This window comes from Eucalyptus grandis, chromosome 7 (assembly GCF_016545825.1).
Source record: "Eucalyptus grandis isolate ANBG69807.140 chromosome 7, ASM1654582v1, whole genome shotgun sequence".
In the NCBI taxonomy this organism is placed as follows: Eukaryota; Viridiplantae; Streptophyta; class Magnoliopsida; order Myrtales; family Myrtaceae; genus Eucalyptus; species Eucalyptus grandis.
The window spans coordinates 29,751,474-29,777,338 of NC_052618.1; the positions used below are offsets into that span (position 1 = coordinate 29,751,474).

The 25,865-nt window shown below is 40.7% G+C and overlaps 1 protein-coding gene, 1 long non-coding RNA gene and 2 pseudogenes across 2 annotated transcripts; 1 reads left to right on the top strand and 3 right to left on the bottom strand.

Annotated features, from left to right (window-relative positions):
• The first annotated feature begins 3,654 nt into the window (after positions 1–3,654).
• On the top strand, positions 3,655–10,876 carry LOC120295263 (annotated as a pseudogene).
• A 780-nt stretch (positions 10,877–11,656) lies between these two features.
• Positions 11,657–15,099, bottom strand: LOC104438218 (cytochrome B5-like protein). The gene is made up of 7 exons (XM_010051314.3): positions 14,948–15,099; positions 14,713–14,806; positions 14,533–14,570; positions 13,027–13,104; positions 12,789–12,879; positions 12,028–12,127; positions 11,657–11,937 (listed from the first exon to the last, which is right to left on the bottom strand). Exons 2-6 carry the CDS (start codon positions 14,789–14,791, stop codon positions 12,096–12,098), a joined length of 318 nt encoding a protein of 105 aa, XP_010049616.2. The 5' UTR covers positions 14,792–14,806; positions 14,948–15,099; the 3' UTR covers positions 11,657–11,937; positions 12,028–12,095.
• Positions 15,100–16,773: 1,674 nt separating this feature from the next.
• On the bottom strand, positions 16,774–17,284 carry LOC120295616. Its single transcript, XR_005552979.1, has 3 exons — positions 17,155–17,284; positions 16,983–17,051; positions 16,774–16,838 (listed from the first exon to the last, which is right to left on the bottom strand). It is a non-coding gene; the product is annotated as an uncharacterized LOC120295616 (long non-coding RNA).
• Positions 17,285–18,909: 1,625 nt separating this feature from the next.
• Positions 18,910–24,760, bottom strand: LOC120296050 (annotated as a pseudogene).
• Between the last annotated feature and the right edge of the window lie 1,105 nt (positions 24,761–25,865).

Consider the following 25,865-nt stretch of genomic DNA (forward strand, 5'->3'; position numbering starts at 1 on the left):
CATTCCGAAAATGCAACTTCCCAATAGACCTCTACCCCTCCATTCCCCCAAAGGCCTTTCAACTCCCTTGGAGATGCAATTGCATCTCCCCAAAGTGCTAAAAAAATTGAATCAAACACCTTTGCTTTTGCTCAAACTCCTTTAGAACCCTAAAGCCCTTTTACATCTTGAACCAAGCAGGCCTTTGTTTATTTTACAAAAATGAATGATATGAAAATCATTTTGCTAAAAATGATTATTTATATCATTTATAAAAAAAATAATGATTTCATCTTCCATGAAAATATTTATACATAAATTGTTATCGACAATAAAAATATTTTTTATTAACTAGTTATTTCAAACAATAATGATCATTTTTAGGTAAATATTTTCCAAATCATGTGAGCTTAGTACGATATTATATTGCACAACATTTCAACAGTTCAGTTCAATTCAATATTAAATATATGGTTCCTATTTATTTCATATTGTTGCGACATTAAATAGAAAATGACCATAGAACAAAGACTAAAAAGAAGAACAAGAAGTCAGTTTTACACTTGCACGATGCGATGTCGTACCGTAGAAAGATGCTGATGATTCAACTGACATTGGACAGCCTCAAATTCCAAGCGCGAACGCAAACGACGCTGTTCCTTCCATGCCAGGACTTCATCTTCCTACGGGCCAGTCGACAAAAACTATTCTCGTCTTTTCTTGCACTCTTCCACAGCTTGCATCAGTTTATTCTTAGTCAACCGAGGTATATCTTCAACCAGAAAAAATAAAATAAAAATCGAGGTTATGTAAATAAGTCAAAATCACATATATGGAAATGGGGCAAACAAGTATAAATCTCTCGAGAGAACAATTACCAAAATAGTCCAAAACTAACTTGTAGGATCGAGTGAAAGCTAGGATACCCTTGTGTATGGTCGGTGAGGATTGGCCGACTACCCTTGCTGGCCCTAAGTCCAAAAAAAGTAAAGGAAAAGAAAAGATAAATGAAAGAAATAGAAAAATTTTTAAAAATTATTAAAATGTCCATGTCAACGTCCAAACCTAGGGCTAGCAAAGGTCATCGACCCAAGTACAATGAATTTAGGGATTATGCCTGAATTAATTCAAGTACAGTAAGTTTGAAGCCTTTGTTGGTAATTTCCTCGTCTCTCGAGAGGGCATTTTGCACTTAACTTATGTCAACAAGTTGTGGGTCCGTCTTTCGAACTTGTCGGACTTGTCGGACTACGCGACAATCGATTATTCAAACGAATGTTCAAGAAGCCACGTAGGAACACACCTAGGGTTGGATTGAAAATCGATCGCAATCACGCACATGACCTCTAGCCTCACGCAAGTAGCCAAACCACGAAGTCAATGCAAATATTAAACGGACGTGACTAGCGGACCATTCTCTTTCTTTCTCAGTGCCTTAGCGATGGAAATTTTCGTTTCCTTCCTGTAGACGATTTGAGTAGCCATTAAGTTTAGTTTTGTCTCTTGCTCCTTTCCTATGGAGCCTAGATCTCAGGTTGACCCACCTTCATCTTACGATGAACTTATCCAAAAGGTGTTGCACATCGATACTGGTGATAGGGGTGAGCGGTTTCAAGTTCCAGGGTTTCAAGTTCTATGTAGATTCTATCTGGAACTTAAAATCTGGAATTTATCCATTGAAATAGGTTTTTCAATTTTTGAAATCTGAAATCTACCATGCATATCTTATAATTCGGAACCTACCTGTCACAAGTTCTAAAATTTACCAAGTTACCACATATTGATAATTAAACGGTTGTAGTTAAGCATTACCTTTTATTACCAATACTTGCTTTTACAATCAATTAATTACAACTTATATTTAAACATTATTAAAATAAAAATTTTAGTCATAAAATAGAAACTCGGACTAGTAGTTCCAGATTATGCATTCATCATTGAATATCATGGAATACTATAGGATATCACGAAAACACAAACCAAAAAAAAGAAAACTTGCTTCAAGTTTTAAGTTTTAGGAACCCACCCGTTGAAACAGACTTCCCAACTTTTGGAACTTGAAACCTACTCCACATATCATTAAATCTAAAATCTCCGCAACTTTTGGAATTTGAAACCTACTCCACATATCATTAAATCTAAATCGGACAAGTTCTCATCGGTTCGATTCTTAGATTTAAGTTACCTAAGAACTATGCCCACCTCTAGACTTTACAAACTCATTGGCTTTCCGAAATATAACCAAGAGAGTGATATATACCTGATCTTGCTTTCATAAAATAAGGATGCTCTAAACATCAATCCCCTTTTTTGTAAATTATTATGCGATGCGATGCTTTAATATATAACATATCTAATTTTCTATGATAAAGTTGCTCCTCCCCAACCCCTTTTGGCAATTAAGAGGGTTACACAGTTGCACTATCATTGAATTTATTCTTTTGTTCGTTTATTGTGGATTCCACCTTGATTGAGCAAGACGTTGATTTTGTGTTCCGCCCGACTCAAAGTAATTTCGAGGGTCATATTTGTCGATAAATGGGATAAATTTATTATGTTAAATTTTAATGTCAAATTGCTTAGTTGGATAACACATGGCAAATATTGTGATTTTTAAGAGTATTAATCTAATGTAACGAAAATTAATGAAAAATAAATTTATCGCAAATATTTTCAGTTTTGAGTTTTTGGTAGTTAAAAAATCAATTTATTTATAAGTGTATTGATTTAAAATTTTTAATGATCATTAAATTAATTTAAAATAAATTTATCATAAATATATTAATTTGAAGTTTTCGTGATAGTAACTTTAATTAAATGAAAACTAAAAGCCAATTCGTGAGTTGCTTTTTTTTTTTTTTTGGTCTGAATATCGTGAGTTGCTTGCGATCTCATATTGCGGCTTGCTTAATTCTTTTTTTATTTTTCTTTTTGGCAGGAGAGAGAAGGAGGACAGAGAAAGCTTGCGTACGAGGACGATCGACCGAAAAGACGACGATGATGGCGACGGTGGAGGTGGGGCCCGGGGGGAAGAAGATTCGGATCATAAAGCGGCATCTTCCCGGTTCGCGCACACACGCGAGCTGCGGCGAGGGCGCCACCCAATCCCCGGCCGCCACGTCACCGCGGTCCCCTCCCCTCCCGTCATGAATACCCCTCTCTCTCTCTCTCTTATAAATAGGCCCGACCTCATCTAACGGTCTCGCGGGCTCCCCCTCCTCTCTGATTGGTTCATCAGGACGTGAGGTCAACGCGAGTGAAGAAGGACCAACCAGGCCTCTCCATCATCTTCAAACTTATAAAATTACGCGGTCTCTCACTCATACCCCCTTTCTCTCTCCTCTCTCTCTCTCTCTCTCCCTCGCTGGCAGTCGCCCGTTCGATTTCGCCCTCCTTCTCTCTCTCTCTCTCTCTCCCTCGCTGGCAGTCGCCCGTTCGATTTCGCCCTCCTCTCTCTCTCTCTCTCTCTCGATCGCTCCGCTCCCCGTGGCGATCTGAGACCGATCGGGGAGCTGCGGGAGCCGGAATCGGAGCCGGAGCGCCGCCGTCCGTCCCAGGGCTTTCCTCCTCCTTCTTCTTCTTCTGCTGCCGTGCCGGTTCTGCGGCGGGCGAGCGAGCGAGCGGGTTGGGGGAAGGAAGAGGAGGAGGAGGAGGAGGAGGAGTAGAGGGAGCGAGGGGGCGGGAGGCGCGATGGCGGCATTCGACTCGCTGGATGCGCTCCTGTTCTCTCAGCGGGGCCTTCTGTAGCCCTCTCGCCGTCTTCGTTCAGATCCAGGTGCGCTCTCGTTTCCCGGTCGTTCCCCGGGGTTTTGGATCTGATCGCGTAGTCTACGTCGGTTTTGATTGGAGGAGGGAGCGATGCGGGAATTTAGGTAGCCAAATGAACGAGATTACGGATTTTTTATTTTTTGTGTTTTGTTTCCTTTTTATGTCGTGAGGTTTTTAATTTTGGTTTTTTGAGCTCTAGATGCGTGGAGTCGAATCGTCAGCTCGCGTTTTGTTTGGGAATCGCGATGGTTTGAATTCGAGTTCAATCTGGCGTGTCGATGGAATGAGATTATTGATTTTAATTGGTTTTCTGAGTTCTAGGAGCGTGGTGTCAAATCGTCCAGCTCTGGCTTTGTTTGGGAATTGCGATGGTTTGAATTTAGTTTAGGAAATTCAGGCGTGTGTTGATTGGGTACTGCTTTCCGATAATTCTTGAATATGTGCGACGGTCGGTTAGGCTCGTAACTGATCGAGAACTTGATCTGAAGCTCTTTGCAAGTGCAGATTCGAGGACATTACCGTTAGTATTGGATTGCATGCAATTCTTTTGTGGAGAAGACTCATTCCGTAAATATTGTCGCTGTCCTTAATATGTCTAGGCCCTTTACCTCGATATATCTAACCCCATTCTCTATCCTGCTCATCAATGAAGGAAAAAAGCGTGTTTGCTTTTTTGGACTGAGCTATTATCTATTACCTTGGATAACATTAAGCCATTTTTTTCTATTTTTTTTATTGTAGGGATGTTTGATATGCCTAGTTCTAGCTCTCGGGTGGGCTTGCGCTGCACATGTCAGGTACTGAGATTTCTCATTGGAGGCTAATAACTGACTTCATCTTGGTGATGCATTTTTACTGTTCATATGTTGCTGCTGACCTTTTCAACCATGCTCTTCTTATTCAGGAATAGAGATCAAGCGGATGAAAGACAGTATCAGACGTGGCAATAGTTTTGCATTTCTTTCTCATGATATCAATGACCTGGAGCACTCCAAGCAGGTCAATCTGCCCAGAGTGTCTGTTGTGATGCCATTGAAGGGTTTTGGCGAACACAATTTGCACAATTGGAGAAGTCAGGTTAGGTTCTTCCACATCTTTTAGGCGGGAGTGGTGACAATTTAGCATTATATTCTGTTAAAGGATTTCTGAATTGTTTATTACTGTTGGGTCTATATGCAGTTGAAGTAACTGTATAAGATTGGTATTCCATCTATCTTCTTGGAACTGTTTGCTTTCATCTCTAGGTTGGCCTGAGATTGAATCTTTGTATTGGGCAGATCACATCTCTCTATGGAGGTCCTCTAGAATTTCTTTTTGTGGTGGAAAGTACAGAAGATCCTGCTTATCATGCTGCATCTTTGTTGATATCAGAATATAAGGTACATATGCAATCGGCATGTTTCTTCTGTTTCGACCCAGCAAGTAGTTCTTATGCACCTAGGAATGCGCTATCATTAGCAGTTATTGCATATTTTAAAGATATAAGGTATATATGCAACTACTGTGGGAAATACTGATGCAGATAGAGTGTCACACCATTCTGAAGAACATTCCATATTCAGCTGCATATTTCTGTTTGTAAATGTTTGTTTTGCATAATGGTCCACATTTAATTTATATTCGTGCAATATATGCACAGGATGATGTTGATGCTAAGATTATCGTGGCTGGTCTGTCAACAACTTGTAGTCAGAAGATCCACAACCAGTTGGTAGGTGACTGCTGTTTGTCTATTTAAACCTAATAGTCCTTGTCATGTATTTGGTCTTCGTGATGGCAAGGGGACTTCTGTTTCTTTTGATTTTTTTTTCCTGATTCGCTTAAGTAAATGTATTTCTTGACCCCACCTAGTGGGATAAGGCTTGTTGTTGCTATTGTTGCTGCTGCAGCAGCAAATTTTGATAGGTTGTACTAATAAATAGATTTCTTTGGTATCTAAAGCTGCTGCATATCTATGGCATAGTTTACAGTGAGATTTTTCGTGAACATGTTTAGAAATCACAGGAGAGCTTTAACTCCTCGACACATCTGGATTCTATCCTTTGCGGTTATCCCTAAAATTTCATTTTCAAAATTTGCTTTCTTGCATAGAAGATTAAATCATCCGGTTGCCCTTCAAGCATGATACTCACATAGTAAACCTTAAAAGTAAAAAGAAGGAAGATGAACAATACTGATACCTTGGAAGGATTTTTTTTTTTTATAGATTCTTTGTCGAGTTGACTTTATATCTTTAGATAAAAAAAAAAGGAAGGAGGGGAGGGTTTGGCTTATCTAAGTATATCTAAGCAAGTAAATGGAGAAACAAAGTGAAGATTCATTATGCCTTCCTGCTAATATTCTGCTTTTAATAAGATTTGTTGGCTCAGCTATTTTGCACTATTGAGTCTGTCTCCTTACTGCAGTTGGGAGTCGAAAAAATGCACAAAGACACCAAATATGTTTTGTTTCTGGATGATGACGTTAGGCTGCATCCTGGATCCATAGGAGCACTCACTGCCGAGATGGAAAAGAAACCCGAGGTATGACTGTACTTGTTGTACTCGCTTCTTTTATTTGATTGTGACAATTACTGGAGATGATTTTTGTTAGTTTAATTTTTATATGCTGTGTGTTTTTTACTTGGTCCTTATAATCATGTTTGAGTTGTGATAAATAATTTCGCTTTGTTTTTAACTCTGGAGGTTATGTGCAGATATTTATTCAAACTGGATATCCACTTGATTTGCCATCTGGAAGCCTGGGGAGTTACTGCATTTATGAGTATCATATGGTATGCAACTCAATTCTTTCCTTAGGTAATGTAGAAGAGCAGGAAAAAGGCATCACTGACATGATACTTTCACACGGGCCTATCTAAACAGAATTACGATACCTTGTTGTTACTTTATATATGCTTGATTTACATTGTCACCACATTTCAGCTTTTGGAAAAGCTGTAATCTAATATGGTATTAGAGCTTCGGGTATTTAGATCTCGGCACTTTCTCTCGTATTGTTCTGTTTACTACTCCATTTTGACCTTAGGTTATGGTTTGATTGTGGTTATGTCCGCATCCTACCTTTCACTTGTAAAGTCTAGCTTGCACAAACAGGAGGATATTTGTATATATGGCTGATTGTAGTAGGCACATCTTTACATTTAAAACTTTTGGGAAAAGGGTTGTTTAGATCTATTTTATTTCAGCTTCTAATGGGATTGAATTTAACTTAAAGGAGGCTTCTATCATTGGATCTGATAAAACCATTTTGCTACATCTGGTCTGACTGATTGATTCTAGCCTTGGGCAAGAGATATTGTGTTTTTAACAGGAAAAATCTCAAGCACCAATATTATCAAAGTATAATATTCTCGAAATCTTTGTAGCTTTCTTTTTATTTGGTGAGGTCTTTTCTTCCATCTTTTCCTTTTGTGCTCATCTAGATGCTGATTTTGGTTTTGAATTTAAAAAGTAGATCTGAAAATCACTTGTAATTCAATTTTTGGGAGATATTCCAACAATGGCTAAAGCCAAAAAGCCCAAGCACTATTCAGTCTTCGGAGTCCCACCAGTTTAATGACTCCTACAAGTTCCCCTTCCCCCAAAAAAAAAAAAAAAAACAGAAAAAGAAATGGCCCTCTTCTCTCTTTCTTGTGTTGCTTATATAATAAGCAAAGATGTTGCAGGGCCACAAGGTGGTGTCAACCTGACTGAAAAAGCCTTAACCAGACTGACAGTGTAGCATTTGTCACTAGCATATAAGCACAATAGATCTATATTATAGATTTGGAGGAGTGATTTTGCTCATTCCACATTGCTGAGAGTAATGGAATGAGTGATTCATTTCTTTTACTGACGCCAATATGTAACATGTCCTGTCAATGCCTATTTTTGATGCATAGAATTCTATAGAGAAATTCTTAAGGCAATAATCTTTTCGGACTTCAAACATATGTACTGCTTATCGGTTGTCAAGCAAGCATTCCCTTTACCTCTCAATTGCGAAGCCTCCTGTTTTTATGATGCTTTTGATTATAAACTCTTAGCTTGAGCTTTTACATTACTGTTCATCTTATCAATATTGTGAAACTTTTTGATATGCAGCCTTGCTCGATGGGCTTTGCTACTGGTGGAAAACCTTCTTTTGTGGGGAGGGTGTATGATGGCAAGAATCCAATCCCAATTTCTACAATAGTTTTGTCTGTTTCAACTCATTCTTTCTTATTCATTTACATTTGTCTTTCAGATGCATGCTGATGACTTCAGATATGACCGATATGGAGTCGTTTCAGGGCTTCAAGATGGTGGATACTCTGACGATATGACACTTGCAGCTATTGCTGGTAATACTCTTTCTAAAGTCTGATTTACTAGGTTGATTTCAAAGTACATTTAAACAATAAAACTCATTCCAAATTTGTGGATGTGTCATTTTGTGTTGTGGTCCTCATATCAAATTGCTCCCGACTTGTACTTTGCATTAATGTGCCAGCAGTGGAGTAGGCATAGATTCAATCATTTTCTCTTGCCCATTGAAATGCTGTTGGTTGGTAAGATATTTTATGATCAATAGCATCCTCCAAGGTCAGCTTGTGGCATGTAGCAGTTGATGTGTTATTTATTTGTATGTTGTCTTCTGCTTCATATGCCCGTAAAACCTTTTATCATGAGTCATAATATCATTTTCCTTTTCTTCAGCCCTCTTTTCCAATCTGATAATAGTGTTGGCTTTTGATTGGATTTCTTGTTTGATCCTTTCCAGGCGCTCACAAGAGGCTTATTTCATCTCCTCCTGTTGCTGTTTTCCTCATCCATTAGCCAGTGATCTTAGTTTTCTAGGTTTGAATGGCTCTCCTCATCCCACCAATTTTTCCTTGGCCTTCGTGTTTAAATATGTCTGCATATGTCTGCATCTTTCTCACATCTCGACTCTGATCTTATTTAGGTACTGGAATTACTTACGGAAGCAGACATTTGTTCTGGAATCATACACGACAAAAGTCAATTGGATAATGAACCGCGCATTATTTACTTCGCACTGCTATCTATCTTGGGGATTTGTTGCACCATATATAATGACCTCAGTTCATGTAACAGCAGCACTACGAGCTTACATCAAAGGTTACTCATTTGAGGAAACTAGCTTAACTAATGTTGGTGAGTGCATTTTTCCCTTCTTCAGGTTGATTGTTGGTGTTAGTTCCGGTCCAATCACAAATTACTTGATGGATGATAAAGTTGTTGGTAAAACATTGCAAATGGGTTGAAGTTCTGAAAGGTGACTTAATAAATGAAATGTAAATCTGTGTCTGGTTTCCTGATTAGACTGTTAGATGTACGAGCAATCTTGGATATCAGACGGGATTTAGAAATATCCTGTTATCCTGTTATAGTGTTTGACATGTGGGGAATTTCCCCAGATAATATTCCCTATTTGTATCCTGTATATGCTGTTTAATGTCTCTTAACATAACTAAGTTAAAAAGAAATGGGTCCACGGGCACTTTTTGTTGGTGATCAGGTCACCAGGTTGACGCTGACTGTACAAATGGACATCATATAGATAATCTTAGAGATCCGGATACTTCTAGTTGCATGAAACTCACCAACATTGGACATGATATAGATGATCTTAGCTGACTGTATAAGTGGGCCTCTTAACACATCAAGTTCTTAATATACAAAGAAAACTTGTCAAATTGACAGCTCCCTCTTCTCTGGCCGAGGGTGAAAAAGTGATGACTCATGAGAAACATTTGGTTTTTTTTATTTTGTTTTTGCCGTTTATGGTGGTTTGGTTGAATTTTGTGAGAGTTTAGGAGTTTTTTCTGCAAAATTCTTTGAACATTTTCTTATTGCAATTGCTTGAGATGATATGTTTTCTTGGGTGCTCAGAATGTACCGCCTACCGACTTGAAAACTTGCCTTTGGGATTGGATTTGTCTGGCTTCTTACTCAACTTATAGCTTACAACTTGCCTCGTTCAGGTTTGTTAATGGTGGGATGCTTAGTTCTGTGCACTGCTACTGAACTCCTTTCCATGTGGAACTTGACAAGAATAGAAGTTGAGCTCTGCAACATGCTATCCCCTGAGGCACCTCAACTTTCCCTTGCTTCGTATAACTGGGGCCTTGTAAGTATCACTACCTTCCCTTACTTGTTGAGAATGGCCTGTGTAGTCAATAGTTTGAGGGATTTTGGTGATTTGATGAGATGGATAAAATAAATCTGGCGCGACGATATTTGCTCTCTAGAAAGACAAATGAATATTTATTTCTGAATATTTCCGGGAAGATCTTTGTGTATTTCATATGTATGCAGATGGGGGAGGGATTGATGGTCGTTGGATGCTAATGCCATTCCATATGACTTGATTTAACAGGTATTTATAGCGATGGTGGTAGATAACTTCTTGTACACTGTCAGTGCGGTTCGTTCTCATTTCTCTCAATCTATCAACTGGTCTGGCATCCGTTACCACTTGAAAGATGGAAAGATCAGTAAGGTATATGGACATGAAAATCTTAAGCTTCCCCATTATGAGTTTGACGGCTTCAATGGCACTCGAGCTTTTTCACGGCAGCTCATTTTAATACATCTTGACAAATTGCAGATAGACAGGAGTAAGGATCTTGGCCCAAAATTCACAGATTTGGGAGGAAAGACATTGTATGGCAGAAAAGGATCGCCGCCTAAAAACTTGTTTATCAGCTCGCTCGCAAGAAGTTTGGCGCAATGGCGTCAGCCCAAGAAGTTCGATGTCTAGCAGAAGAAGAAAAGGGAGAAAGGGAATTCGCATTTGTTCCTCCAATTTTGGACCATATGCGGTTGGAATTCAGGGCTTCGGGCGGCGCCCCCAGTGGAATCTTTGATCCTCTTGAAATTGCTCGGCCAATTAAATTTATCATTGTTTGATTTTGCAAATCTAAGAATGTCATTCGATTTTTTTCTTCCTTTCCAATCGTTTTCCCACCGTGGCCGATATATTCTTTTAGTTTCAGCCCTTTCTGTTTTCGGGCTGATCCTGTAAGGTTGTTCATTTTGTCGTGTAATTTATGTGTTCCGTTGTAGTCCAGCGATAGCTCAGTGGGTCAAGAGTGTTGTAGATCTTCCAAGTTCATCTTTTAAATTAGCAAAGCCTCGTCTTCTTTGGTGGTGTTGGGGGTGGGGAGTGGTTTAGAAGGAGGGGTGGGTTATGACTGGATACGATGTATTTGTTTATGAATCACATTGCTTGTTGTTGATCTTTTTCAATCTTTGGGCATGGGGTTAAATTGACCCGGCACACGAGTTCAACATCGGCTCAAATAAAGTGATTGTTTTTGGGAAAATTCATGATAAAGGAAAAAAATTTGAGAAATTATTTTAACAAAAATATCTTTTAGCTTTTCGGGATAGGAAATTTGTTTTCCTAATTTTAAGGGTGTATGCTGTATTTGATTGTAAATAATCTTTTCAATAAATCAAATATGTGAAAGTTTCGATAACAAAAAAATTCCTACCCAAATAAATATAGCCTGACTTAGTCAGAGTCGGCTTATCTCTAACTTGTGAGTATGCTGTAATCACCTTTGTCCCGTCACGCTATGATATAAAGACTGCGAAAAGATGCAAGCACTTGAATGTGCACTTGAATGTACTTTCAAAGGCCTTTGCTTTTGCCCTATTCCACATCCTTCTATGTGATTTGTACCTTAAAAGGTTATGAGAGTCTGTGCACTTCTTTCTGCACTTGATATACTAAATGTTGAATATAATTTTTTTACTTTTTGGGTCGAAGATGTTGAGTATAATTCACTCGCTTAAACATTTACCTTCATACACTGATCTGATAAAGCAGCCTATACCTAACATCACTCTACTTTCAGTAGTCATGCTAAGTCCATGTAACCCTGAGTTCGGTGATTATACCCACGCCTAATAATGGGTGAAGAAAAGCAAATTATCTTCGATTATGAATTAACAAAGAAGGTCATCAAAAAGTGCATTTGAAATACTAAATGTGGTCCGATCAAGTCGCTTGCTCTTTCGCGAGCGACCACTTTCGAAATTTGTAAATTTGGGATCGGCCCAACGTCAGTCATCAGTCAACCAGTCCGTTGAAAAATGCATTTGACAGAGAGGTGGTGTCCCCTCATTGCTAAGAGAGAGGAAATAAGTTGAGATTTGAAAATTTTGACTAGCGCCTTTTGTCTCTTGGGGAGGTATCCTGAGAGAACGAGAATGAGATGCTCAAGCAACATTACACAAGCAGCACCACCTAAAAGTAAATGATGCAATGTCCGAAATGCATCCTGACCAGATGATCTTGCAACCGAATTCCATGAGCGGTCATTGCTTGAGATCCCCAATATAAAAAGTCTTCAATCATGTCAAAAACTCGGGTCGCATGCTGTGGCCTGAAAGTACAAGGAAGAGATCATACGGTTGTCTCAGAAAATTAGACAGGAAGCCTCAGTATATGTTTGCAGAAATATCAGTAGGAGGAGAAGAAGAGGAACAAAATTGATCTTGATCGTCAACATCTCAACATCAACATTGAATAACCACCATACATAGGACAAACCCAGGTGCACTTCCAGGGCCGTATTCATCTTTTGCTTTACCGAAGAGGGAAGGCTATTATGATTTTCCAGGACTCGATTTGATTTCAAACTCTTCGGGAATCTCACAACTTTTTAGACAAATAACAGCAAAGTGAATTTCTGATCTAGTAGCATAACATTATATCCTGTCCACATATTCAGAGATTATGAGATTAATTGAATGTGTCAAACATATCATCCCTACATGGTACTACAGTTTTGTACTTACATATACATATATATTATATATATGTAGTCATAACTGAGTTTATCTTGATACTACGACCCTTTGCACTGCTTCATCAGGTTGATATCACTCAAAGATTAAAATAATGGGTTGTTAGAAAGTAATCCAATTAAACCAACATACTACAAGTAACTTAAGATTTGATTAAGATTTAAGAGAAGGTCTGACATATTTCCCACAAATTAGCAGTAAGACCAATGCATGCCATTCCAGATCATAGATGCATACCCAAAAATCCTTCTGTAGAATCATCCCCTGCATGAGTCAAAATGGCATCACCACCTGGGTGTTCCTCCACATAAGAGGTAACATCATACACCTACAAAGGGATGACATTAGGGGAAACAGTGAAAAACAAAACCATGTATTAATGTCAAGAGCCAAACAAAAGCAACTTAAAATTGGTATGAATTCATTAACATAAAGAAGGAAAAAGTCAACAGAAAGAAGGAAAACAAACTCAGACCTTGTCTTTAATGATTATCCAACAATCAGTTCGTTTGTTGTGCAGAGCAACATCCACTTTGGTGTAAGATTTGCATCCCTATCATCAAAAGGAAAAATGTCCATTAACAAGGCAACATCAAAATATACAAAAGTATAAACAGAAGAACAAGAAGTTGGGGAATTAAAACAGTACACTAAGAAGAAAAATGTGCTTAATACCAAGTAACAGGCTTAACATAAGACAACTGCTACGCAATTTAACTTGAAGATAGCTTGAAGCTAAAAGTACTTAATGTGAAACAGGAACAAACAGGAAACACACCATAGTTCCCCAGAAACGACTCCTACATGGACCTACCTATTATAACCTAATCTGGAGGAATGTCGCAGAACTTTCCTGCTCCCTCACTTTTGTGCAAAATATGTTGGATAAAGTTGGACGACATACTAGTCAGCCTCAAACTGAATTCTTTGAGCCAGTAGACAAAATATAACAATTTTCACAGAAATAGATGCTTCTTACACCTTATCAACCTCTCCTGTTTGATTTATCAGTAATTAGAGTTCTCGTCATGCCTGATACCATGTTCAAATGAAAGATGAGATGCATATCCACTGTATCGGTCTGCCAATGCTCGTATATATACCCACTAATATATGCAAATGATTGCACATATATGAACATCTATACATCTGAAACATTGCTTGACTAGATACTCGATGATATATAGCTTGCAATTAATTCCACGAGCAAAAGTGCTCTCATTACAAGTATGGAGCTCCTACTCCAAGTACAACTACTTCACCATAAATAATTCATTTGAGCTTTGTTTGCTTCAGAAAATGAATGATTTGAAAATCATTTTCCTAAAAATGATCACTTTATATCACTTCAAAAATGAATAAAAGAAAAACATATGCATCGCTAACAAAAATGTTTTGATATGAATTTTTGTCAATAATGAAAATATTTTTCATTAGCTAATTATTTCAAGCAATATAAACGATCATTTTTAGTAAAATGTTTTTCAAATTATTCATTTTCCACAAAACAAATGGAGCCTTAAAATTCAACTCACACCCAAACCTCAGAATTGATACTCTGTGCTTAGTCCCAATCCAAACTCAACCACAAAACCAGATAGAACTATCGCCCTTCATTACGTCACTAAATGGAAGTCTCACTTGCCAAAACGCGAAGAAACAGAATAAAGGATCTCCCGAACACATCTAGGAAACTACATTCAGCTTTTTCCTTATCCGATCAAATTTCAGACTCCGCGAAAACAGGACAGGACACACGCATGTGCACTTGCGCGTGCACACCCAGAGATGTATGTATATCTGGGTGGTGTATGCAGGTAATTGCAGACATAAAGGAAGAATCAGTCGCCGAAGAACAACCTCCCCGCGCAACAATAAGCATCGCATCGCATTCCTTTACCACAGTTCCACAATAAAGTACTATGTGCCCTAGAATTGCAATTGTACATGAACACATCAGCCTCGGAAATCTGACGGTTACCTGAGCGCTGGAATTGGACTGAACCTTTTCCAAATGGCCTGCACAAAAGATGTAAAAGATAAAAAAGAAGCCGAAATCAGTGCAATCAAGAGGCTAAAACGAACATGCTTTCCTTTGACTTGGATCTTCACTTAGTCAACGCTGTATATTCAAACAAGCAAAGGCAGGAGAAGGCCTTACCGGACTTGCGGTTCCGAGGAAGAAGCAGCAGAAGAGCGCCTAAAATCCCCAGCAGCACCGCCACCGCGATAATCACCATCGCCTCGAACTTGACCTGTCATCGAACACGAATCGACATTCATCGTCGCCGTTAATCGCGGACTCGAACGACTGCCGAGCAGAGCGCTCGCTCGAATAGATACCGGATTAGAAAAACGCAAGAGAGAGCGCAAGGGGAAAGGAGGGAGGTTCTCACGGGTGCCGCGAGGAGTTGCGAGAGGGAGGCGGATGTCGCCTCCTGGAGCAGCTTCGGTTTCACCACCGGCGGCGGGGGCGGCGGCGGCCGAGATTTGAATGCAATGCCGGCGGCGGGAGACGCTGATCGGAGATGAGAGAGAGAGAGAGAGAGAGAGAGAGAGAGAAGTAGATTTACGATGAGGAGGGAATCTGGCATGTGATTCCACTTTCTCTGACACACTGTCCTCTTCATCTTCACATGCGGGTCGGGTCGGGTCGGTCGTCGGGTCAAACGCGGCTCCGTTTGCTGATCAGTGGGCGGACAAGGACTGGCGGGATGGCGACCACGTTCCCATAGAAGAAAAACCACTCTTACTTTGAAAAAAAAAAAGATAGACAACTAACGGCTATATAGGGTTTAGAGCCGTTAGATCAATCCAATATGAATTACCATCGATGGTTACGAGAAATAACAATTTATATTGCGGTTCAACAAGCGCTTAAACTTGTGTGCGTTAATTTACCATTTAGGTTTATGAGACAAGTTGAACCATTTGAAAAGAAGTTGAAACTCTAACTTATAGAAATCGAGTAAAATCCGAATGGTATTTGGTGATTTGGGGATCCAACCTCATATGACCCGACTAATTCGATTCAAATTACTCGTGAATTAAGTCGTTGAAATCTCGTATCCTAAACGGTAAATCGATTATATAAATTAAGCGATGCATTCAGGAAAAATAATTTTAAAAATGATTTTACATTCAAGACCCGAGAACAAGGTGCTACATTCTCATGTATGTTATTTACAGTATTTATATGTCTTTAATTTGACTCTTGACATATGACTTTTTCCATTTAACATGTAACGCATTACAGATATAAATTTTTTTGAATACATCCATTAACTTTATAGCATCCAATTTTTCTCTTTAATATTCACGTCCTAAAATATTTTCTTCAATTAAGCAAGAAACTCAGCCACTGCAATAGAGGTATCATCTGACGTTGTGCACGATCACAATCTTAAGTTTATGTCAATGTTTGGTCGCTGGTACCGCGGGAATGCAGTCTACACCATAAAATGATGATTAGAAGAACCCGAGCAACGATTTTAGGACTCAATAATTTGATGGCTGACCAGAGGAAGTTCTCATTAGACACAAGACAAGACCAAAGGAAACAACAGGAGAGGCGGACATCCTAGAACATAGGGAAGCCCCTCATTACAGAAACAAAACGACTCACAACAGGAACACCCTCAAAAAGGGTCTCCGACACGATAGACGCAAAGGCAAATAAACGAGACTGTCCCCGCCAAAACGACAGGCCCAGTCGACGACACATTTAACAGAAACAACAGACGCCAACTTTATTCCAGTCCTACTGATCTGCCAGGAGGCTCCATCTGCCTTCAGGAGCTCTCTGTGCCGCTCATCGGGTCCTCGTCGTCACCGCCGCCGCCGCTGCCGCCGCCCTGGCTAGGCTTCTCGGCAGCTTCCGCTTCCTTCAGCAGCTGAAACGGTCGTGGATATCGACGCATCAGTGCGTGCAAAGTTAAAAAAACCCAGGAAAAGAGCGGGTTCGATATGCACGCTTTTACGAAAATGAGAGAGAGAGACCTGGAGATATGCTTATCTTCCCCTTGAGCACGTCGTGCTCCTTCTTCAGCTGCTCATAAGTGGCGTTGCAACTTCTCAAATAAAATGACCCCCAAAAAAAAAAAAAAAAGGATAAATCGTCAGCTAGAGTAGTACGATTTCCATCTCTTGCCAAGGAAAATTATTCAGATTAAATTTCAAGAAATTTTAAAGGTGACTTTAAAACATTTTTCATCACCTCTCCGATTCTTCTCTTCGATGAGATCCCTCATGCGATTCACTTCAGTCACAACTTTGTAAGCACCGACGCTGCGACGCGCAAGAACAGATATCACGACAAAGAAAAGAACATATGTTTTGCTTTATAATAGCCGTGGAATGTCCGATCGAACAATTCCCATATTTCACAGAGCCTCTTTAGGACAGTTACAGGGAAAATACTAATCAGATTACCTGGCGCTGTTGCCCTTCAGCATGTGAAGAGCCCTGTCCACCTTGTCAAACTCCACAGGTGTCTTCTCCCTAAGCGAACAGGATCGCGCAGGATACATTAGAACTTTGATTTAATATTAAGGCGAAGTACGGGGAAAATGAATGAGAGGTTATAAAGGAGCGAAGCACATACAGCATTTGCCCGACAGATTCCAGGGTCTTGGTAGAGTCCCGGAAATACAAGGAAAAAACTTCTACCACGAAGTTGGGGTTGCCCTCAGCCTCGAGTTCCTCCAGCTGAACAAACTGCTCGTCCAGGAGTTCCTGATGCAAGAGTACAACAATCATTGAGTAGTATTAACAACTTGGAAAAGGTTTGTCCTATTGCAACCATGAGACTGAAGGAAACGGCATGGCTGCAGCGATGTTTTTCATGAGTCGCGGCTGATGGTAAATGTAGTGAAGCAAATCCAGACACAAGTTTGCATGTGAGAGAGAGACGGAGAATGTGCACGTCTTGAAAGAGAGTGAAAACAGTCTTACAGGAACACCAAGTAATTAAATTGTTATCTGGAGAAAACAAATGAACAGGGCTAGTAAACCATCACTATATAGAGAATTGGTGTGCAGGAGGACCTCATCTAGCAACGACTGCCTCATGGTGGTAAGCTGTTGATGCAGATCCGCCATTTCTTGATAGAACAGATAGAGCAGAGGATAGTTCAAATGCAGGGTCTGTAGATTTGAGTCCTATTGACAAGCCAAAGCCCGTATTTATAGTTGAAACTCAGGCTAATGGTGTGAGCAATTCTATGAGCACGCATTAAATGATCCTTGAAATCTCAGATTCGGAAATTTATGAGCAAGAGAAATACTAGGATGCTTCAGCATTGAAATTTTCTTACCTAGAATGGACGTTCGCATCGCTTACTCATTGGCAGTGACAAACACGCGCGGATCTAAACTGCCGCTGATTGGCTGTGTACACATTGAACCTTTGAATTCGTTGGTTTTGAGCATTGCGCCTCAAGGATTTGGATTCGCATGTGTAATTGCCAGATCCTGCACCATATCTGCAAATTTTCCTCTAGATCGGATAGTAAATGCAAGAGGATTTTCAAACTCTATCTGCCAAAGTTCAACTCATCCACATTTTGGAGTGATTCCGATGTCAAACGAAGTCGTTTTTGAAAATGTGAAAAAAACACATAATCATTTCTAGGAAGATAATTATGGAGTATAGATTGCATTTCTAATCATGACATCAGTACTAATGGTGTGTCTAGTTTTGTTTTTATAATCCGATAATGCATGATAGAAAATGCAACATAATTCACAAGTAAGGTTAGAGATTGTTGCTACTATAACCACTTCGATATGCCGCAAGGTTGTGCGGCAACAAATGGCACAAAGAAAGTTTTGACACAATAGAAAGATAAATTTGTCGTCGTTTCTCAATGATCCCAATCTGTGAAAACAGCTTTTGCCTTTTCCTTGTAAACTTGATACCTGTCAAAACAGTTGCTGTATTTTCCTTCCACGCAGTACAGTGATTTCATCCTCCAGCTAAATCTAGTACATGGAGTAGTTGTTCTGCCTAATTGGTTATTATCCAAAGAAAACATCGTAGCTATACATCCATACTTTTGTTGGTCACGATTGGCAGGATAAACCAGATTCGACAATCCACCCATAATGCATATTCAGAGTAATGCTAATTTTACAAACATGAAGCTTTGATAAATCTAACGCGAAGTTTATAAGCCAGCATATACATATAATTTGTTCCTAAAGCACGTGAGACACAGGAATAGACATCTCATAATTCTAGGATTTTTCAAATGCCGAAAAGCACGTAATGGCTTGGGAATCTGGGTTGCCCTCATCCAAACACACAACATTCTCCAAGGAACCAGGCAAAGAGTGTGGATGGTAATTCAAATGAAGATATGCAAAGAAAGAACAATTTGGCTTTCATTTGCAGGATAATCGTTGAATAAGTTACATAGAACAGTGCTTTGCTTCCTATGGAACAATGCTTGCTTCGTCATCTTCTTCCTTTTGACCAAACCAACTAAAATTGAGGATTGACTTAGTGTTACATGGCAACAACCGATTCTAGTTCCAGGAAGCGATAAATTTTCACCAGTCAGCTCTGTACAGGTTGTGATGATAGCTATCCAAGCTAAATTCGTTCCTTTAGTCATTTGTGAAATGCAAAATATCACTAGATCATTCCTGGTCTCCTTGTCTCCAGTTATTAGAGCTGGAAAGAAATGGGATGTAAGTAATAGGGATAAAGATAGTATCTTCAACCCTCTTGTGGCCTTTGCTGGCGCTTTCTCTTCGCTTTAAATCAACAACAATGATTGATATGTTATCAGAACTGTTCCTCCCATAGGCCGTCTCAGTAAGATAATTAGCTATGGCTTGTGCTGGAGAGATTTCATCGACCATGAGGCGGCGGCGTCTCCTTAGTAGGCGCCGAGCCACCTCTCCAACCTCATCATTAGTCATGACATCCCAGAGCCCATCACTTGCCAAAATCAAACATTCATCCTCATCCACTCTTGTGGTAAAAGTGATTTCAGGCACTGGAATAATCCACGGCCTCAGATACCGGTCACCTGAAATATAAGATGGATGGAAATTACCAACAGTAGAATGGATGGACTCCCTAAGCACCAATGCGTAAGTACTGCATACAATTGTTAAACTTAATCTGCTCATACTTCCAGAACCAGAATATATGCTCATGCAAAATGTAATTTCAACAATATCGCAGTGACAATCTCTTTGTGGTGCATTTCTGGATAAGTCTACTAGAAAATAAAATAAATTACTATGAGCACGGTCGTGTGCCATCTTGAAAATTAAAGCATGTTCACTCATGAAGGACTCCCTTTAAGGAATCTGCTTTATGATTGTCACAACAATTGATCCAATAAGACATGACAAACGTAGAAATCTCTTCCTATTTGGTTTGCTGAAAGGAGTCAAGAAGAAAACCTCCACTGGTAAAATCATGTTTCTGTTCAAGTTACAACCACCATATGTTGAGTTCAGAGATCTACTCTCGACGTTGATTGACAACCTACCAGAACAAATGCTCTGCAAAATCACTCAATCTGTCTGAAACTACCATACATGGCAAAATCAAATATAATCGCCACGTAATTTCCTGCTTCTTTGCATTGCTAATTCCTAAAACAAACATATATAGCTTTCAGAAACTAGGAGGATGACCAATTTTGATTAAGTTCAACGGCAAACACTCATCCAAGCCCATTAGACCACAATTCAGAAAATTGGTTTTCTGCTTGACTTTTCAATGTGGTTTGGTGGCAATGCCAGCTGGTGGTGCTCTTAAAACTCATCGGATGATTAGTAAGCGAAAACCAAAGCTCATTAGTCCAAATATACATGACTAGAAATTTCTTTTACATTGCAAGCTGATATAAAAGGTCAGGCACTAATTATGTCCACAGTCAAATCTTTGAAAAGTGCGTTGGTTCTCTTAGTTAATCCCCAAGAATCTAGTCCTAAGTTCCCACAAGTAGGATGGTGAAATTAATCCACCTATAAAGTCAAGATTAGAGAAGTCGCCATTGTCATACTTTCTCTTGTCAAGTTGTACTTCTTATACTAGACAAACCATAACATGGTAGATTTTTCATGATGTTCCCAGTTCATACTTCCAGGCAACAACTATAGAAAATAAGGTCTTTATTTGCACTGTCGCCATGCTCTCTGTTTTTATCTGCTCCATATCATCACTTCTAAATCAATAAATTTGATCAGGCACCTATCACCTTGGTCCTGTCATTGTAAGTCTAGGCAGTTTTGAGTTCTCTTCAAAATCTATCTGTGGCAGAAGCACAATAAAATTTCACGGCTTCAAGGTGGAATAATTTAGTTGATAAAGGTTGCCCGCAAAGCAACATGCTTTAAAAGGAAAAGGAAAAGCCTATCTGTTATATTATCAAACGGGAGGACTCCTAAGCATGTAAGGAGCAATAACATTAACACAGTACTCAAATACTCCTCTGAGATCCTTCTTCACGTTAAAAGCCTTCGTTCTAGTGGAATTCCAAAAATTCCGCAGATCTATTCTACAGTCATAACCAAAGGAGGATGAAGAAGCACTCTAGAAGGATGAGAGCATATTTTAGATGCTCTTAGAGATACCTCCTTTGAAGAGAAATGGTAACGATTTTAAAGAATTAAGATACCAGATGAATGGCAAGGGCAGAGATGAGAGTAACCTATAGCTCTGGACATAGCAAGTACTCCAAACACCCTAGCACCATTCCAGTTTATGACTTTCTCCCATTCCTTCAATCCGCATCAGTTCATCATGTCTATCTGGCTGTATAAAATCAGCAAAAACAACAAATTTTTTAAAGGTCATATAAGCATAGACATAAGATACATCAAAGAACGTTGCCCGGATTACTCAGATAACCCCATAAATGGCTAGCATTCTTTCTGGATTCATGGGCGCTAATGAAATTAATATGTGACAAAGTCACCATAGTTTGATGTGCAACCCATGTTCAATGTAATCCCATTAAATGCACATACATGGTCAACACGGGATAGTTGTATTCTCGAAGGTCATATTATGGAGAATCACAGCAGATGTTCCGAATGGGTGAAAAGATTTGAACAGGACTAATATCATCAAGAGGTCTTGTCAAATTTTAAGTGCTTCATAGAATAACCTTTTGATCAACAGTCAAGGGGATTGTTTGAGTCCCACGGCAAAGAATTGCTCTTGAGTCACCACAATTGGAAGCGATTATCTGACAGCCGGATAGAATCACCACAACCGCAGTTGATCCTACCATTTCAGGTGCAGCCGCTTCAGTCATGACTTCACTGTCAGCCCTCTCAAAACCAGTAGAAAAGCTGCTTCCCACCTTCTCTGCCACTGAACCCATCCATTACTTCCTGTTCCATTCTTCGGCTATAACTTCATGCATCCGCGCAGCACAGAAATTGGCCACCTACATACTCTAAAATTATTATAACTGTATTGCATATGGTGATCAGGATTATGCGTCATTGTTGCAATGCTACATTTCACTATACTATAAACATAATTTTCAGACCAGATCTCTTCCAGGAGAATACCACTAAATGTCCTCTGTTAAGTTTAGCTTTATGACTTATGAAGTAAAGGAGGTCATTTTCATATTGATCCAGGAGGATTTCCAAGTACATCCTCCGTAGATGAAGAAACTAAATTGGGTTAACAAGTTACTCATCCATTCAAAAGTGAGAAAAATTTCAATTTTTCTCAAATGTCAATTGCCTTGAATACCATAACAAGATCCATGAAAATCAAACAAAACTGATACTAATATTAGCACCATCTTTCAGCGAAAAGATTACTGCACCAACGTATGACAACCAACTAGAGCCAATACCATTACTTTCATGACCCCAATTACCATACCAATATTATCGGCCATGTGCCTGCATAACCACAAACGGAAAGTAGATTTTTCCTGCTCTTGAAAAATCTACTAGAACGCATATAATTAACAATGTAAGAACATGAAATGTCAAAGTGCTGGACTTCGCAAAAGTTCCTTCGACCCAACAAACGCAGACCAATCACACTGAATATGCTCTCATAAGCACTGAATAAGCACATTGAATGAGACCAGGAAAAAGCAATAGAAAAGTGGGATTAAACTGTTGCTCCTTTTTGTTGGATACCATTTGTCACATACCAACCATACACAAAAGTACACAAGCACCAGAAGGTATCGTGAACTACCTCCCACCCCCTAGGATTGAGCAAGGTCCTAGTCACTACCTAGTACCGTAAGGCATCATGAACTGCAGACAAGTTCCTTTTTTTTTTGGGTCCCCTCCCCGCCAATATTACAGTTCCATTTGTATAGTTAGGCCACTTCTGGAATAAAATGTACCAGTACCAGCCATATTCTGATGTTGATGGGTCTCTGATAGCTGTTGGTCATACACGACAGCTGTCCCTTTGGCATGGCACCTTCCGCTGACATGCAAACATCAACGGTGTATAAAAACTAGAGCAGCAGTGGAACCATTCAAATCCTGACTAGTTAATTCATCTAGAAGTCATCATGTAACACACATTCAGTGGTCTAGCTTCTTGCCGAAACTCGGCACACGTGTGGGTCTCAAATGATCGGCGCAACTGTGATCGTATCGGGTCGGAACAAATTTCTTAAACTAAGCACAAACAATCCCCCGCTTGGAAATCCTCTATACCGAACTCGAGTAACCGTGAGCTTTCTATGTAGAAAAGGCAAAGATAAAAAAGCGAACTTTAAACAGTGAATCCACCTTTGGGCCTTGTTTCCGAGGTCCCCACCTCACGAAAAAGATCCAACCAGACGCGACCACATGGTAAACCCGATCATGAGAACACGCTCCGACAAGCTATGCTCGCCATAAAAGCGCCTAGGGGACCACCTGTTCTCTAATGCCACACGTGGCAGCAAACGCAAACGCCGGGGTCCGTCCCAGTTTCTGTCCGACCCGGAATTTAATTAGCACAATTAGACGATAAAATTACGATCTTCATCCCTCCGTCGGCTTCCGCTTCCAAAATCAAATTTGGAATTACTAAGCGATGCGATCGCCTCCCTTGGATCGTTCCGCCTCCTCGTGCTCCACGTTCCCATCTGCCCGGAGAGGCCCGGGCTACGTGGACGGCCACGATGCCTCCCCGCGGCCCCAGGATTTCGATGGGAGATGGAAAGCCTGTCGCGGCCTGAGCGGAGACGCGTGTCCCGGGCTCTCGAAAAAGGGCGGGGGAAAAGCTGCGACGCACGCGCCACTCCGCGAGCGACAAGTGTTCCCGGCTTCCATCAGGGATTCATTATTGCTCAACCCCAGGGTCATTCAATGAAAAAAACGATGTCTTTTAAAAATAAAGTCACTTAAAATGTCGGTAAAAGTGAAAAAAATTTACGCTTTTTTCGTTTTGCCTAATAAAATAATTTCAAAGGTGCCAATCTAGGATCCGGCCAAGAAATTTTAAATTATACTGGGAGGAGGATAAATTAAACCATATTGGGCTGACTCGAATGGAATTACTGCACGATATGGAAATAAATTAGAAGATAATGATATTAATTTCGATTTTTCCAAAATACTGGGATGGCCGTGCATTGTAAGATATCCATCGGTTTAGATAGTTCCGGGCCTAATTGCCGGCGTTAATGGATTAAAAAGGCAAATTAAACATGATGAACGCGGGGGAGATGCGTTCGGTTCGCGAGCGGGAGTTTACCTGAGCGCCGCCGTGGCCGTCGTACACGCCGAAGAAGTGACGGGCGAGATCTCGCCGGAGATCCTCGAGCCGGGAGCCAAGCAGCCCCACGTGGTCGCACGCGCGGGACATGAACCCCGGCACCACGGCGACGGCGTCCTTCCGCCGCCCGATGATCGAGGTGGACCCCACGCCACTCCTGTTGCTCCTCCCCCACGCACTTCCGCTTCCCGGCCGCCGCCGCCGCGGCGTCCGCCTCCGTCGACCCCGCCAGCCCCTCCTCCCTCGGCCGAGCTGGCTCCGCCGCCAGCAGGCTCGGTGCCGCCGCCGCCGCCGCCTCCTCCGCGCACGCAGGATCTCGCCGGAGCTCCCTCCGCTGCTGCTGCCGCTGCTCCCGGGGCCGCTGGAGGAGCAGAGGTCGCCGGAGCTGCTGGCGCTCGGGATCTTCGGTGATGGTCAGTATCGACAGCGCGCCGGAGCTCTCCGAGTCGAAGCTCTCGAGCTGCTCCTCCTCTTCGGGCTGCTCCATTAGCTCCGATATAATCCGAACGGCGGAATCCCTCTCTCCTCTCCGCGCCGGTTCTCTCTCATTCACCGGAGGAAAACCTACAGAGAGATAGATAGAGAAAGTGGGGGGAGGAGAGAGAGAGAAAGAGCGAGGAGATGGATAGAAGAAGGGAGGGGAGCATATAGGATGGCGACACGTGTGAGGGGATATGAGTCGGACGACACACGCATCCGCAGAGAGGAATGAGGGGCGTCATTGGGAGTCGTATTCAGTTCCTTTTTCCCGCTCCACCGCCACGTGTCCTTTCACCGTCTCTGCGGGTCGCGCGGGGAAGGGAGGGCGGGGGATGGATCGGGTGCTTCGCAACGTCGACGGAGCCCGTGCGCTCGGGCTGCCTGCGCATGACGTGGCCGGGGTGATCGGTACGGTGCGTCATAAATGGCCGGCTTTTTCCATTTCTTTTTAATTCTCGGCGCGGCTTGCTCGGAGGCTTTTTTAAAATTATTTTTTCGTGTTTAAAATAAAAGAAAAGGCGTTGAATTCAAGTTTCGAGGCGGCGGAAAACCTTCTTTTTTTTTATCTGAGCGAACCCGAAACTATTTTTTCAATAAAAAATCGAACCCCACGTTTATAAGGCGCTTCTTTGCGGAAAAAGGGAAAAAGGGAAAAGGAAAAAGGGGCGACTGACTCTGGAGCGCCGTGGAAAGACGAGTAATAAAAATAAACTAAAATTCTCAAGATGTCCACCTATATATTTATATCAAAAGTGTCATATACGTGTCCTCCGCACAGCGTGATGCATTTTATCTTGAAAGCGACAAAAGTGAAAATTGACCAATAAAATTGATAAGGCAAAAAAAAAGGGTAGCATATCTAATTTCCCTAAAAGCTATGCTGTGGAGTTCCTTAATTGTCTTTACGGGGCCACATCCAATTTCATCATTTTCTCACTTTTCTCTTTCTATTTTTTTTAAAGATAATCACAACATGTTCACCGAAAGTTTGCTTTCTAAATTAAAATCCGTATGGTGTTACGATTAAAATAACTTTATTTCTCCATTCGAAGCTATTAATGTGATTATTAATTCATTGTGATATTGCACATAAAATAATCACACATGCGCTT

Coding starts and splice junctions, on each gene's coding strand:
- LOC104438218 (XM_010051314.3), bottom strand. CDS start 14,791: ATGGTGATTATCGCGGTGGCGGTGCTGCTGGGGATTTTAGGCGCTCTT. Junction 14,571..14,712: donor TCCTCGGAACCGCAAGTCCG/GTAAGGCCTTCT, acceptor TCTTTTGTGCAG/GCCATTTGGAAAAGGTTCAG. Junction 12,128..12,788: donor TTCTACAGAAGGATTTTTGG/GTATGCATCTAT, acceptor TTGTACTTTCAG/GCCACAGCATGCGACCCGAG.